This window comes from Lycorma delicatula, chromosome 1 (genome assembly GCF_047948215.1).
Source record: "Lycorma delicatula isolate Av1 chromosome 1, ASM4794821v1, whole genome shotgun sequence".
Taxonomy (NCBI): Eukaryota; Metazoa; Arthropoda; class Insecta; order Hemiptera; family Fulgoridae; genus Lycorma; species Lycorma delicatula.
The window spans coordinates 183,273,331-183,289,167 of record NC_134455.1 but is presented as its reverse complement, the minus strand read 5'-3'; the positions used below and the strand labels follow the sequence as shown (position 1 = coordinate 183,289,167).

The 15,837-nt window shown below is 31.7% G+C and overlaps 1 protein-coding gene across 1 annotated transcript; it reads right to left on the bottom strand.

Moving 5' to 3' along the window:
* Positions 1–6,093: 6,093 nt before the first annotated feature.
* LOC142317723 (testis-specific serine/threonine-protein kinase 3-like) lies at positions 6,094–11,112 on the bottom strand. Its single transcript, XM_075354272.1, has 2 exons — positions 10,799–11,112; positions 6,094–7,052 (listed from the first exon to the last, which is right to left on the bottom strand). The coding sequence occupies exons 1-2, from the start codon at positions 11,110–11,112 to the stop codon at positions 6,290–6,292; spliced, it is 1,077 nt and encodes a 358-aa protein (XP_075210387.1). The 3' UTR covers positions 6,094–6,289.
* Between the last annotated feature and the right edge of the window lie 4,725 nt (positions 11,113–15,837).

Sequence of the window (15,837 nt, the reverse complement as noted above, 5' to 3'; positions counted from 1 at the left end):
AATAATAATTATTATTATTGCGGAAGCAATAAGATCGTGGTCATTTAACAAGATTCTCAGTTCTGTTTTAACAGGTTCAAAATTCAAATCGTAGTGGTTTACAGAATCTTATCATAATCTAAACCGATGAATCATCATAAATAATTAGGTAGAAACCAATATAAAAAGTGATTTACAACGTATTTCTTGTATGATCTTTCCCAGAATATTTCTTTAAGTTATTAAAAAAATCTCATTCAGCTACTTGGATTCGATACTCGTCCTTTGTGTTTGTTTCTTGTACCTATTATTCACACGTTAAGAGTACGGCCGTCACTTTTTTTACAGTTAATCTCGTCCGTTTTTTATTCTCGTTTTTAAATTTCTATGGGTAGTTCCAAACAACATGATCAATTTATTTTAATTTCTTTTGAACTTACGCTCTATCTGACAATAAGGCCTAACCCAAATACTTAAATCGGTTTACCTGCTAGAGAAAATATTATATTAGAATTCTGTAAATATTATATTAGAATAGGTTTTTAAGTTCTTAACACTATAAAATAAATCGTGAACAAGTACTGTATGAATATTTAAATTACAGGATTAAAGTAAAATTACGTCAACAGTAGTATTAATAGTAGTTTAAGGAAACATAGAACCTAATAAAAAATTAATCTTTATATGTTGCAATAGTTCATAATGCAACAAGCCTATATGACTTTGTGCACGAAAGTGAAGTAAGTTACGTGGCTTGGCGAGTGTCGTAAACTTCGCGTTCAAGTCCTAGTAAAGCCAGATATTTTTACATGGATTTGAATACTGATCGTGGATACCGGTGTTCTTTGGTGGTTGGGTTTCAATTAACCACACATCTCATGAATGGTCGAACTGAGAATGTACAAGACTGCACTTCATTTACACTCATACATATCATCCTCATTCATCCTCTGAAAAATTATCTAAACGGTAGTTACCGGAGGCTAAACAGGAAAAAGAAAGAAAATGTATGTATGGCCATTATAGTTGCATATACTGTACTTCTATGGATGAGAATATATTGGGATTATTGATTTAATCAATGCTAGAATACGTTGTTTATGGAATGTTATTTCAATTTTTCAAAAAATATACAATTTAATATAATTTCTCCTCTGTAGCATATCAGGATTGGTCTTTTGACCCATATAAATTCTATATACTGAATATTGAACAACTGTTAAAATTCATTTTTCCTCGTACACAAGTCTATGTGTAGACTGTGCGTTTAAATTAGTTATTGTTTTTTCAACAGAGACCAATATTATTTTATTCGATACTTAAATTCTATTTTTGATTTACGTACCCTTCAGTCACTGCTGAAGAGTTAAAATATAACCTCCACTAACAGTTGCAGAGTTTCTTTGAAAACAATGACCTGTGTATGAGTTTGCATCTGGAAGTCCAGTTTTGTTAATGCCAATATTTTCCACAGTGCATTTCCTTTCGGGTAGTTTAAAATTAAAAAGAAGGCAGAATTGTTACACTTCTTAGGAAGTAAATTTAAGTACTTCTCACATGTGTTGTAATAATTCCTTGTTATAATGAATGATCGCGACGTTTAATTTTTTATAACTTGTGCTGATCCAAGAAACTTTACAATTTTAGTTGTCCGCTTCGACAAGTTGCCATTATTACAAAAAACATTATTAGCTGGAAAAAGGTAAATTATATATAATCTTTTATAAAATTCTCGTAAATTAATATTAAGTTTTTATTAATAAAAAAGGAAATATGCTTTTAAAAAATGTTTTATCAGCCGGGACTTAAACCTACGCCTCAAACCCGAAGCCGACATTGTGAATAGGTGGTCCAGCGTCTTAACCGCAACTGGCACCTGCTCCATAAAACAAACTTATAAAGCAATGATCGCTTCCATTATGATTCCACTAGAGAATTACAGCCTAGTTATAGAGTTTTCAGAAGAGAAAATTAAAAAGAATTATAATTCATAATTACCCGCGTAAAAAAATAAAAATGACAAAATATAGTGCATTCAAAATAAAAAGTATTGAATGTATTTATAGGTTTATTTAGGCTTTGTTTAGAGTGTTACTTATGAAATTAACTTACAATTGTCAAAAAAATATGGTCGTCATGCGCTTCATTTAGAATTTTTTTTTATTTCTTCAGACGAAAATCTTTTAATTTTTTGTAGTCTTCTGAGTTTATTTTTAAGCAGTCAACTTAGCGTACTTTTTATGTCTGTTGCATGTTTCAAATTTAAAGTAGACAGTTCTTCAAAATAGACAAGCAATACATTCTCTGAGAACAAGTTTACATTTTTCACTAATTCCAATCCATGAATGAACCGTAAATTTGTCAGAAACCTTTTTTTATTTCTGTGACAATAGGCTAAGTCACAAATTCTGCATTTGTGACTTAATTCACAGTTTAACAATTCAGCTGTTTAAAACAGCTGATACATTAAACAATAACCACTTCCCATGGGTCAGTGATTGAAAAGAGTAGGCTTCAATTTTAGTAGGCACATCATCGCAACCCACCGGGTTGGTCTATTGGTTAACGCGTCTTCCCAAATCAGCTGATTTGGAAAGTCGAGAGTTACAGCGTTCAAGTCCTAGTAAAGCCAGTTATTTTTACTCGGATTTGAATACTAGATCGTGGATACCAGTTTTCTTTGGTGGTTGGGTTTCAATTAACCACACATCTCAGGAACTGTCGAACTGAGAATGTACAAGACTACACTTCATTCACACTCATACATATCATCCTCATTCATCCTCTGAAGAATTATCTAAACTGTAGTTACCGGAGGCTAAACAGGAAAAAAAAAGGCTCGTCATCGCAAATCTACAGATTTCAAAGTCGCTAAGATTCAGATCCTAGTAAAGGCAGTTACTTTTGTACGGATTTGAATACTAGATTGCGGATATGTCTGTGTTCTTTGGTGGTTTTGTTTCAATTAACCACTTATCTCAGCAACGGTCTACCTAACCTAAGACTGTGTACAGGACTCCATTTAAATTCATACATTAACCTCATTCATCCTCTGAAGTAATACCTTATGTGGTTCCGGCAGAAAAATAAATATGTGCTTGGTTGATCACCTGTATCACAATAAAAATCTGTTCATAATGAACCTCATACGCAAATATGCAAAAATTGTTTCAGCTGCAAAATTCAAATGTCATAAATACTAAAAACAATTAGTATTTGAAAATGTTTACCTTCCTCTATGAAACAATTTTCTTACACAGCTTTTGTGACCTTGTCACTTAGACGGGTAAGTTTTACAATCGAACTTTGACTATATCAAATATATATAAATATATATTTGGATTGTAACCATCCAAATTTTTTTAAAAAAAGAGAAAAAAATTTACTCATACATGAAGGATGTTATAAAATTTATGAAATTAATAACCATTGAATAACAATAGTTAATTTCCATTTTAAATTTAGTAATTAATAATTAACAATTGATACTAATTTTTTTAATTGTTTTATTTAGAGCAATTTCACTGTGTAACTAACAAATAAGGTTAGTCAAAACAAAAACCAATCTAAATTTTTTTTGATTTGACTAATAGATGAAATAATATTAAAATGCAAAGTTTAAGATTACTCAGTAATAATATAGGATGGCTGGTAGTGATTGTTCCCCATTGACAACTATCTCCTGATTTAGTGGGTGATGTTCTGCTGCAAAATTCTGATTCTACAAATAAAACAAATTAACTGAGAGTGAAATGATGTAATGTTTATGCCTCTCATTCATTTAGTGGAATTCAATCATCCAATCAGCAAAGCTAAATTATTTCTCTTGAATATAGATATTAGTTCAGCATTCTCAAATCTTGAGTAAGAATGTGTCTTCCCAAATCATGTAAGAGCACATTTATTCATGCATGTAATAGAGCCCATAATTCTCATAGTAATATTACATTTCTTGTTCAATAGGTATGCAGAAAAAGGTGATTTGTTGGATTACATTTTAATTAATGGAGAAGTCAAAGAAGATAGAGCCAGACTATGGACACATCAGTTATCACTAGGTTTACAGTATTTGCATGAACTTGACATAGTACATCGTGATATTAAATGTGAAAATGTTTTAATAACAATTAACAACAATGTAAAGTTAGCAGATTTTGGTTTTTCTAGGTTTATAATTGATCCTTCAGGAAGGAGATATTTAAGTAGTACTTACTGTGGTTCAATAGCATATGCTGCACCCGAACTACTAAAAGGTAAACCATATGATCCAAAATGTAGCGATATTTGGTCTTTAGGAATTGTTTTATACGTCATGTTAAATCAGTGTCTGCCTTTTAATGATGCAGATTTGAAAAAGCTATATCAATTTCAAATGGGATGTAAATGGAGTTTTAGACATAAAATCGCTTTAAGGTTATCAGAAGATGTAAAAGCCCTTGTTTGTGGCATGCTACGGCCAGATGTAGCTACACGATTTTTAATAAAAGATGTTGTGAATAGCACTTGGTTTTTGGCTGACAAGAGACTGAAGCTAATGTCAGGGAAAGAAAGGGAGGCTTTAGAAGTTGGAAAAAGAAATAAATTAGAAATGATACCAAAGTCACAAAAATTCACTGTCCAGTTTTGGAAAAAGAAAAAGAAATTGGATGAACAAATTGTCCGCATTACATCACTACGTATAGAACAGTCAAGTGATCAGATTAATCTTGATGTATCTTCTTCTAAAATTGAAGATGTAAACTTAACAGAAAATGTAGAAATTATGTCTAAGATTAAAGGCAAAGATGATGACATGAAGGAGGAAGTATATAAAAATAAGAGTACTACCATGGAGATACCTGCAGGTGCTTTGCCTGATACTGAAAAACTTGCAGATGATTTACGCGATTCTGAACAAAGAAGAAAACAAGGCCCAAAATATAGTGCTGGAAAACAGAAAGCAACCACCTCTACTGTGGGTGTTGGTTCAACTTTAAGTAGGACAGAGAAGTTTATATCTGTAACAGAAACGCCTGCGGCTATTAATTATTCAGGAACAACGTTGTCAGAAAAGCCATTTACAGCACTCAAGAGAGTATCTAGTTCGATAGCAAAACAAAGTAACATATTACTTATTACTGATCAAACAATTACTGATGATGAGATTGAAGAAGAAAGTATTAGACCTTATCGTCAATCAGCCAGTGAGGCAAAAGAAAATGTTGACAAAATGTCTAAACCCAGTCAGCCAGACAGTGAGGGCAAAAATTAGCAAAAAAATGAATTAGACTGATAATACATTTATTTTAAAAAAGGGTTTACATTTTAAAGTTTATTTTAAAATAATTTAAAATGATATATATTTTTAAAGTTTCAATATAGTTTCAATTGAAAAAGTTTAATGTAAGAAATAAAGATCTTAAAAATATATTGTACTGTTTGTTTAAATTTAAGTTATTTAATTTATCATTTTTACCCAGAGTAGAAATGGATGATCTATTTTTAATTTCATTCCATTCCTTTTAAATCGTGAAATCTTAATTAAGGTTGCAAATTATTGGGTCCACTAGAGAGGCCATTTGAGGCCATTTTCTACCTTAGTCAAAAAAATTGCAGGGTAGCTGATGCATTTTTCAATACGCAGCAGGTAAGATACCACAAAGTATGAAACCACCTCGTGTGGGAAAAAGATACTACTAAACCTCTCTAGGACCAACAACAGCTTCTAATTAATCTTTGCCAAGTTTAGCAAAGAATTAGCAGTTCAGTAAAACCAGCAGTTCAGAATAAAACCCTAGCAGCTCTCTCGGAGCTGCTAAACATAATATCCTGCTTACTTTCCAGGCTGAATGAAACATATGAATGAATATATCCTGTTTCCAGGCTGAATGAAACATGAATGAATATATCCTGCTTACTTTCCAGTATAATTGTTTGGAGCCAGGATTTCAAGAATATATTTTACATAATACACAGATACACAAACAGCACACATTTTAGAAATATATTTATTTATTCTGTACAGAAAAAAAATAAAATATACTATAAAACCTAATCAGTAATTAATTTCATTGTGCTGTTCTCACTCCCTGGATGACAAAGTTAAGTTATTAATTTTTCAGTTTTTTCCTCTTCTTGCGCATTTATTAACTGCATTATTAACTGTTAACATCATTAACATTATTATTAACTGCATTTCTCTGTACATAAGTGTACATTTCTCTGACTAAGTGTACCATCAGCTAACTGGGTTTCACCTAACTTCTGAATAGCAAAACTTTTGTTTTTTTCTTTGTTCAAAACTGGTAAAGCACCTGCAGGTCTCTCTCTGTTAAGTAGAAGAAGATACATCAAGATTAAACTGACCACTTGAATGTTGTCTATGTAGTGATGTAATGTGGACAATTTGCTCATCCTTCTTACTCTTTTTCCAAAACAAGATAGAGAATTTTCGTGATTTTGGTACCATCTCTATTTTATTTCTTTTTCCAACTTCTAAAGCCTCCCTTTCTTTCTCTGACATTGCTTTAAGTCTATTGTCAGCTAAAAACCAAGGATTATTCACAACATCGTTTATTAAAAACCGCGTAGCTGTATCTGGCCGTAGCATGCCATGAACAAGAATTATTACATCTTCTGATAATCTTGAAGCTACTCTACTTCTGAAACTCCACTTACTGTCCATTTGAATATCATATAGTGTTTTCAAGTCTGTATCAACAAATGGCATACATTGATTTAACATGACATATAAAACAACTCCTAAAGACCAGATATCGCTACATTTTGGATCATATGGTCTACCTTTTAGTAGTTCTGGTGCAGCATATGCTATTGAACCACAGTAAGTACTACTTAAATATCTCCTTCCTGAAGTATCAGTTACAAACCTAGAAAAACCAAAATCTGCTAACTTTACATTGTTGTAATTTGTTATTAAAACATTTTCACATTTAATATCACGATGTACTATATCAAGTTCATGCAAATACTGTAAACCTAGTGATAACTGATGTGTCCAAAGTCTGGCTCTATTTTCTTTGACTTCTCCGTTAATTAATATATAATCCAACAAATCACCTTTTTCTGCATACCTGTTGAACAAGAAATGTAATATTACTATGAGAATTATTGGCTCTATTACATTCATGAATATGTGTTCTTCCACAATTTGAAAACTCATACTTACTCATGATTTGAAAATACTGGATTAATATCTTTGTTCAATATAAATAACTTTAACTAGACTGATTGGATGATCTGACTTATGAAAATTACACACCATAACATTTTTAATGTAACTAGCTGTTATATTAAAAATGACATCCACGATCTGAGTATCAGAAGCAGCAGAACATAACTCACTAAATCAGGAGATAGTTGCCAATGGGGAACAATCACAATCATTTACATTATTTCTGAGTAATTTTAAACTTTATATAATTTTTGTTTTCATTTGTTTTATAGCCCACTTTACTGGAGAGGTACACAAATGGAATGTCTGCTTTAAAATATTAGTATTTAAGTTGATAATAAATATTAGTTATTAATATTAGTTGAAAGTATTAGTTATTGGTGAATAGCAGTACTTTTATAGTCATTAAAATCAGATTGTTAAACTGGCCTAGTCATTAAAATCAGATTGTAAAACTGGCCTATCCAACTAAATGACAAGTTTATGAGAGGTTACACAAAGATATACTAATGTAACACAAATGTAAATTCAGTATAATTTTGTTTTTTTATTAGGGGAATTAATGATATTTCTAATGTCGTAGTTTTCCAATGATGTATTTAATAAAGCTGCAGTACATTATCTATTTTACAGTTCATCTATTCTATGTTACTATCTTTTAATTTCGAGTAGTTTTATCAACTTTAATCTGTAATATTTAAATATTAATACAGCGCTTAATTCACGGTTTTTTTTTATCGTTTAAGAAGTACTTACACATCTGTTCTAAAATAATATTAATATTTAGAAAAGTTTTAATTTAAAAATATGTATACTTGGCCCAGCCAATGACGTCACGAGCGGCTGCGTCATTATTACTCGGCTGAAAACATCAACTCCGCGTATTAAATCGTATTACTTATTATATTGTACCCGGTAATAACTATGATATTTACATTTAATAATTATAAAAAATACGTAATTAATTATTTTATAACCTTTATTTATACTAAATTTTTAATAATAAACAAAAGCTTACTTGAATTTTCCTCATGCATCTAATTCAAACTTTAAGCAAGTTTTTCATCTCGCTAAACGAATCACTATCACTGTCACGTTCTGTCATTTCATCTATCAGTGGTTCCAGTTTTTCATACTCTTTCACAATAGGGTTTTAGGGTTTCCAGTCAATCACTATCACTGTCACTTTCATTGTCACGTTCTGTCATTTCATCTATCAGTGGTTCCAGTTTTTCATACTCTTTTTCACAATAGGGTTTTAGGGTTTCCAGTCATCTTTAATCGTGGAATTAATTTTCTCCGTAGTTCATTTTTCAACATTAGTTGAAAAATGAAAGAAAATGTGTTATGTATGACTCGCCCATGCCTTTTTACGGCTGACCATACAATCTCGATCGTATTTAAATCAGTATGGTACGGTGGTAGTCTAAAAACACGATGTCCATGTTTCTTCAAAAGTTCATCCGAGTGATATTTTTATACTTTAGCCATTGCCTGAAAATATTCAATTCTCTTCCATCTTATAACGGACTTCTCAAATTAAAAGTTATTTTCAGTTTTAAGCCATTTGAAACTCTTTCAAAATAACAGGGAAAGCTGATTCACTGCCTTTAAAATCAAAAGATGACTGAAGTACTTGCCATATTTTTTTAACTTGCCTTTAACTTTTCACTACATCTTAAATCAAAACTGTCCAGTCCACCGACAAGTTTCGTTCATACTTTTTCGGCGTGTTGGAAGAACACAATTGAGATGTTGATTGAAGAATCATGTCTTTTTTCCTATTCTGAGTTTTTGAACCTATGTTGATATCCCACAAGCAGCAGCAGTTCTTTCTTTGCATCTTTGAATGCCAATTATATGTTTGTCGTCAGTTAATTTACCTACTTTTAGAGCTTCTTTTTTCATAAAATCATAAACGTTATTGATAATTTCACGTACTTGACTCGTTTTTTGACTAGTTTTTTTCTTAGACTAGTATTTTTCTTTATACTCACACTGTGTACTACAAATGACGGATCTACACACACTGTGTACTACAAATGACGGATCTAAATATAATCGTGACGAAAGACATTTTTAACTGCATGTTTAAATTTTTAAAGGCCAGTAGATAATACAAATCTGAGCATTAGTCATTGGTTAAGGAATTTTTATTGTTCACAAGATTGTCATTAAGCATTTTTATACATATAATCAATTCAGGTGGAAAGAATTTAACACAAAGCAGCATAAATGTATTGTTGGGCGCCCGTATTGTTTGTAAGTTGAAAAATGAAATAAAAATAATAATTACGCGCAAAAATAATATTCTGGAAAACAACAATATGACATGTCACCACGTGACGTCACACACTCGTAGATTCGCTGCAACTTTTATAGAAAGATGGCATCACAGAACAGTTCATCGATTACATTTAGTGAGTTATTAAGATTTCCGTCTGGAAATATTCCAGAAGTCCTAAATAAAGACATTCAAAGCCGAATGACCAATAAATTCTAATATTGTTCTATAGGTTAGAATTCTCCTCCAGGTAGCGAGATTTAAATAATTGGGTTAGCCTTATCGTTTGATTAAAATTAAATAGGTACCACATTAAGTATAAAAAAAGTGTTAGTCGCACTCATATGAATAAGAGGTTCATGAAACAAATACAAAGAACGAGTATCAAATCCAAGTAGCTGAATGCAATTTTTAAGAACTGTAAACAAATTTTCCAGGAAAAAACATAAGAAAAACGTTTCGGAAGAACTAGGCACTCACCCGTTGATTACATTGTAAACCACTTTATCAGTTTTTACCCAATTATTTATGATTCATAGATTTATATGAGATAGACACTGTAAACACTACGGTTTCAATTTTTAACCTGTTTTACATAACATGAGAAGTAGAAAAAGGTTTTTTTAATTTGTCTGAAAACTTCTGAACCAGTAACACAAAATAATACAGCTAAACTTATTTTTTTAAATGTGTAATTTTAAACTTTCTTAAATGGCATGACAGATTGAACAAATTTTTTAAAAAAAGTTATTTTTTTAATGGAACATCGACGACCAGAGTCCATCTTTTAGACAGAACACTTAGTCTGAACAATTCGCTTATTTATAGATAATTTTTTTGTTATAGATAACCATTTTGGACGGTAGTGAAATATTTTTTTTGCAATTTCTATACTCGGCCTTTCAGATCTTGTCTAAACAAGATCTCTTTCTAATTAGTCACCTCGTTCTAAAGCCTGGCCTATCTCACAGGGATCCGTAAGAAAGTACGTATTTGCTATTAGTCAAAAAGACTGTAGATTCTCTTACGTTTGATACAAATTATGCATGCATACATTATGTTAGGGTAAGATAAATTTTAAACATCGGAGGTAACAAATTTTTAACATCATAGCAGTATACTTTGTTTAACCAAATTTATAAACCGATAAGTATTTATTATTTGTTTTCCTATATTCTTCTATCTATTTATAATATTTTTGTTACCCAAGTATTTTGTGATGAAATATTAAAATCGAATGTGAATCTAGTTTTTTTTTTTTTTTTTTTTGTTTATGGCGTTAAGAGTTTTCTATTTACAATTTATCAAATATTTATTTCTAAATAAAAGCAAGTTGAAATTATTATTGTTTTTTCTTTTACCTCATGAATATAAAGATTTTAGTTTTCCACTGATATATACTGTGTAACTGAATGAGATGTGGATGTTTTACTTTGGATAGAATATCAATTTCCCTTGGAAGAAATTTTCTTGTAAAAGTTCTTGGAGATTTTTCATTATCAATTACTTTGCATGCCAATAATAAATTATCTTTCTTTGTATTACCATCCGTATTAGAATACTTTACCAACCACACTTTTGCATACGTTCCCGTACCAAGTAATTGGTTGAATGTATATCTATGTTCTGCAAATACACTTTTATCAGATTCTGTAACATGAATTCCATGACTCATTTTTTAACAATACTTAATTATTTTTTGTTTTAATCAATTAAAGAATTAGTTATCGGTTTGATATATTTATTGTTACCTGTAACAGATAATCTATTAACTTACTAATAAGCACAATTAATAACAAACCACATCGTTATGGAAACAGGTTCATCATTTTCATCAGAATACGTTGCTAGAATTACGGTTGTTTCAGCCACCCATGTGATCTGAGAAAAGAATAAGAAAATATAAAACATATGTTTTAACTTCACTGGGATATTGTTTTTTCAATTTTTTTCTTTTCTTTGGAAACTTTTCAGAGTTAGACTGAATTTTTGTTTTCATTTGTTTGATGTAATCTGTATGGTTTTTGTACTTCTAAATTTTATCAAAGATATGTTTGTTCATACTATTCATTCATCTTAATCATATGTTCGAGAAATTTTTATCTTCTTTTTCTACAATTTGTTTCGTGTGTTCTGATATTTTGAGAAACTGATTTGATTTGATTTTTTTTTGAATTGAATTGATTTGATTTTAATTTATAAGTAATTTGGTTCTTTTTAGGTCCGTATATTTTTCTGAGCATACATTAAAGTTAGTCACCATCTCATATAGCCTACACTGGCTATATGAATTAATCTATGGATTAATACCAATATTAAAATTTGAAAGAAGAGTAATTATTAAATTTCGTCACCCAGTGTACCCAATTTCGTCACCCATTTTCTAGATAATACAACTTAAGATAGCCCATGTTACTTACAGACCGAAGATCTGTTATTACACAAACATCGATTGTAATGTTGGATTTGTGAAGCTACAGAAAGGAAAAATTAACATACCTAACGGTTAAATATATTACCGCTTCTTTGAAAGTAGTCTGGTAGAAATGCTATTTTTTCTTATTTTGCCAGTTTAATTTTCTTCTTTTTTTATTTTAATAAGAGCTTGAATCTTCATTCAGCAGGCAGGAAATTCGTAATAATTTACTTACAGAAGATGATTAAATAACAATAATAAGGGATAAAAATGAATTTATAGTAATTTATCAAACTATTTCACTACTTGAAAATAAAATATGATGTATCTTTTCCTTAAAAAGTGTTTACTTCTTACTAAAAGGTAAGAAAAATTTATATAAAAAAATACGGTTTTTTATGTAAATTAAAAAAACGGCCTCGTGGCGCGAGTGGTAGCGTCTCAGCCTTTCATCCGGAGATCCCGGTTTAGAATCCCGGTCAGGCATGGCATTTTACACGCTACAAAAATGATCACTCATCTCATCCTTATATTATGATTATTGGTGTAATTACTTGTTCTTTTCTTTTTTTAATATAATAAATAAAAGAAATTATGGAGTTTGTACATCAGTTAATTGTAGTTATTACAGTTAAATTATGGAGTTTGTAAATCAGTTAATTGTAGTTGATATAATTTTTGTTAATTTTTTTTTTAATTTTGATATTAATATTACTGTGAGCGAAGTTGTTAAAATTTGTTGACAGTTATTTAGATTTATTATTTAAGTGAAAAGGTACGTGATTTTATGAGCATAACTGTGACTACAATATTTTTCAAAACTATACAGATAAAGAGAATAAAGAAAATCTTCATAATTTTTATTTTATCTCGCTCCATGCTATTCGTAACTGGTATTAATACCTAGTGTATCTCGAATACCGATGAAACCAAAAAAAAAGCGTTTCTTAAGCAGCTTTCATAAGATTTTACATCCGAGTAGCTCCCATTAAGAAGTTACAACACAGTTGATATTCTATAATCTCTTTAAGAAAGTTTGAAAAAGCTGTGTCCAGCGATAGGTAAGGAAAAAGCAAAATTCTTACATTAATGTATCATACATTATCGGTTGTTTGCAGTTTTACGAATGGAAAGAAACGAGCCACCTTATTCCATAACTAACTCTTCTGTGATCCAGCGATACTACTCAAATGTCTGCCTTGGCAGCTGATACCCTGTCATCCGCATTAAATGATCTTATCATTGTAACTGCTTTTCTATGAAGTAATGTTACCTTCTACTTTAATTCTTCTTCTTAAGTTATTTCTGACCTCATCAAATCTTTTAACTTTACAACACCGCCAGTAATTCACATCCAAATTCGCGCATTAAAAGTAAAACGACGATCGCATAATTTCCAGTAGGTCTAACATGTACAATAATATTATTAAAGAATTGTTTTCCTCAAGACAAATAGGTAATCAAGAAGAGTAATGTACTGTAACCGGTTCAGGAATGCTTATGTGGACCAAGAAAACACATAAACCTGATTACGTGTACTGGGATCCTAACGAACTTTGCGATAAATTACGTCTTTTAGTGGCTTCAAAGCGTGCAGGTCATACTGGTCATAATAAGTAAATAGAACAATTATTATCGAAGAGTTGCAAAAAGGGGTTACAAAAAGGGGGTTACATAGAGGGGTGAGGCAGAGATAAGATTCTAGTTTAATCAGTTTAAAGATGAGTATCAACAAGTTTGGACGTTTTCGCGGCGGAGTATACTTATGTGGACAGACTTATGTGGATTATTAAAACGTTTGAAAAAACCGCCGATGGGAATTTCAATGTCCATATACGGCAGTTGTGCAATGTGGGAAGTCCCGTTGATGATGAAGATGCTTCCACTTCCGGTTACGTGAACAAGATTTACGTAAAGCAAAACGATTTGACCGATCGATTCATACCATCGCTTTTACCACCGCACAACAACGGACTATTTTTTTCAAATAAATGTCTATGTAATCTTGACAAGACTGATGTCGTTAATGTCGGTTATTTACGTGAACATTTACAACGACAGAATAAATGCGAGAGGAAGCGTAATTTGTAACGCTGGTGAGCCGAAGAGACCGACTGATCTTGCTACAGAATCTTATGTTGATGCTAATGATTTACATCAAAGCAGAAAGATCAGTATTCTGACAAATAATTTTTTACATAGTGAAAACGGTCAGGTAAATTCCAAAGAAAGTGTTGTTACAAACGCCAAGCTACCTGTTCAATCATCAAATCTAACAACAAAAGGCTATGTTGACGAACATCTCTTCAGACTTATAACGAGATATTTAGGTAAATTCACAATTCACAACTTTGATCGAATAACAGTTATGGAACTTCTAGATAATGGTAAAGAGTACCAGGCAGAATATGATGAGGTTAATAATGAACAGATCACAGATCCGGCCAAAGTTGTTCCCATTAAAGAACCGACTAACAAGAATGTACGCTCACTGATAATAGAGCCGACCAAAGTTTTTCCACACATCCATAAATCGTTTCAGGATGAGTAGGACGAAACCGATCGTCAGTCATAAACGAGGTCACGGAATGTTACCAAATCTTACTACTGGAGTTATAGGAACGATAGGAAGTTAGCTATATCGGACAAAATGCACTCAAAGGTGTCAAAAAAGTGATAAATAAAGGCAGGCATCGACCTACTGCCGGTCGAATTACATATTCCAGGGTATCAGTACTGTGGACCGGGAACGAATTAAAAAAATGCTTAAATCCGAATATAAACTAGTTGGACGCTTATAAAGTACTCGACATTGCATATGCTGCACACAGTGTTAACGTAAACAGAGCCACCGTGAATTAGCAGACCGGGCTTGGAACGGGTTAAAGCCAGCGACTCAAACATCGCGATAAAGGCTACTGCATTAGCTGTTACAAATGCGATGAAACTCAAAGCGAAATTCGGTGGTGGATGTGGTAGTAGAAGAAGACGTACAAAGAGGAAGAATATAAAGAATCTTATAGAGATTATGAAAAGCGAAACAAGTAGTGGTATTAAAGGGTAAGGTTCAAGGTATGAACCCTACCCTTTGACCGGGTCAGGGATCGATGTAAAGAATAATAAAAAAAATGACGTCTCCGATAGAGGGAATACCAGTGCGTCCGCTGTCAAATATCGAATTGACATGGTGCGTGAAAAAAAACTAAAAATAGCCAATTTTCGTGTTGTCTTTATGTTGGACGCGTGTAATAACATAGAATTTTATTTCTTGAACAAGATGTAACATCAATGATACCAAACCACAACCATCTACAGTGAGATTCCTCACTATGGTGCTTGCTAGATGTGGCATTAATTCAGGCACGGTACGGTTTCAACAAGTGAAGTTTCACAGCAATTGCACACACAACTAGAAATTCATTGGCTATAGTAAAGATAAATTGTTTCCTGACTTTGTCATCTCTGATGATACACTCTCGTACTTAGTGGTCGCTCGATCACCAGTCAATTAACTACTTTTTCTTGCATAACCTCTAAAGTAAGATTTTCAAAAGGTCATATGAAAGTTGAAGAACTGAAAGCCATTGAAAGCCAAGAAAAAATGTCAACAATGACACAAAATAGTAAGATATAAAATAGAAAAATTTTAATTCAGGTTGCAAGAGTATGTTTGCAACAGGAAGGAAGAAATATGTCACTTAGGTAATGTACTTTTAAGGCAAACTAAAGTGATTATAAACGACTAGGTTTTTCCTTTAAAATATAATTTTTTTTTTCCTTAATTTGCCACACCAGCTCAAGCTTCTGCATGGGAATATGCGAATGGGAATTTTTGATGCACGTGAAAAATCCCATGCCTGACCAGGATGGACCCAGGACCTCCAGATGAAAGGCAAAGATGCCAATCACTCCACCACGGAAATCGGTGAAGAGGTGTATGTAAAATAATATTATATACTACACCACTAGGGATATTATATAGGG

What these genes read in the sequence shown, in the direction of transcription:
- LOC142317723 (XM_075354272.1), bottom strand. Translation starts at nt 11,112, where the DNA reads ATGAGTCATGGAATTCATGTTACAGAATCTGATAAAAGTGTATTTGCA. An exon ending in AAAATCTTTATATTCATGAG is followed by an intron (nt 7,053 to 10,798) that starts GTAAAAGAAAAA and finishes CTTGTTCAACAG; the next exon opens with GTATGCAGAAAAAGGTGATT.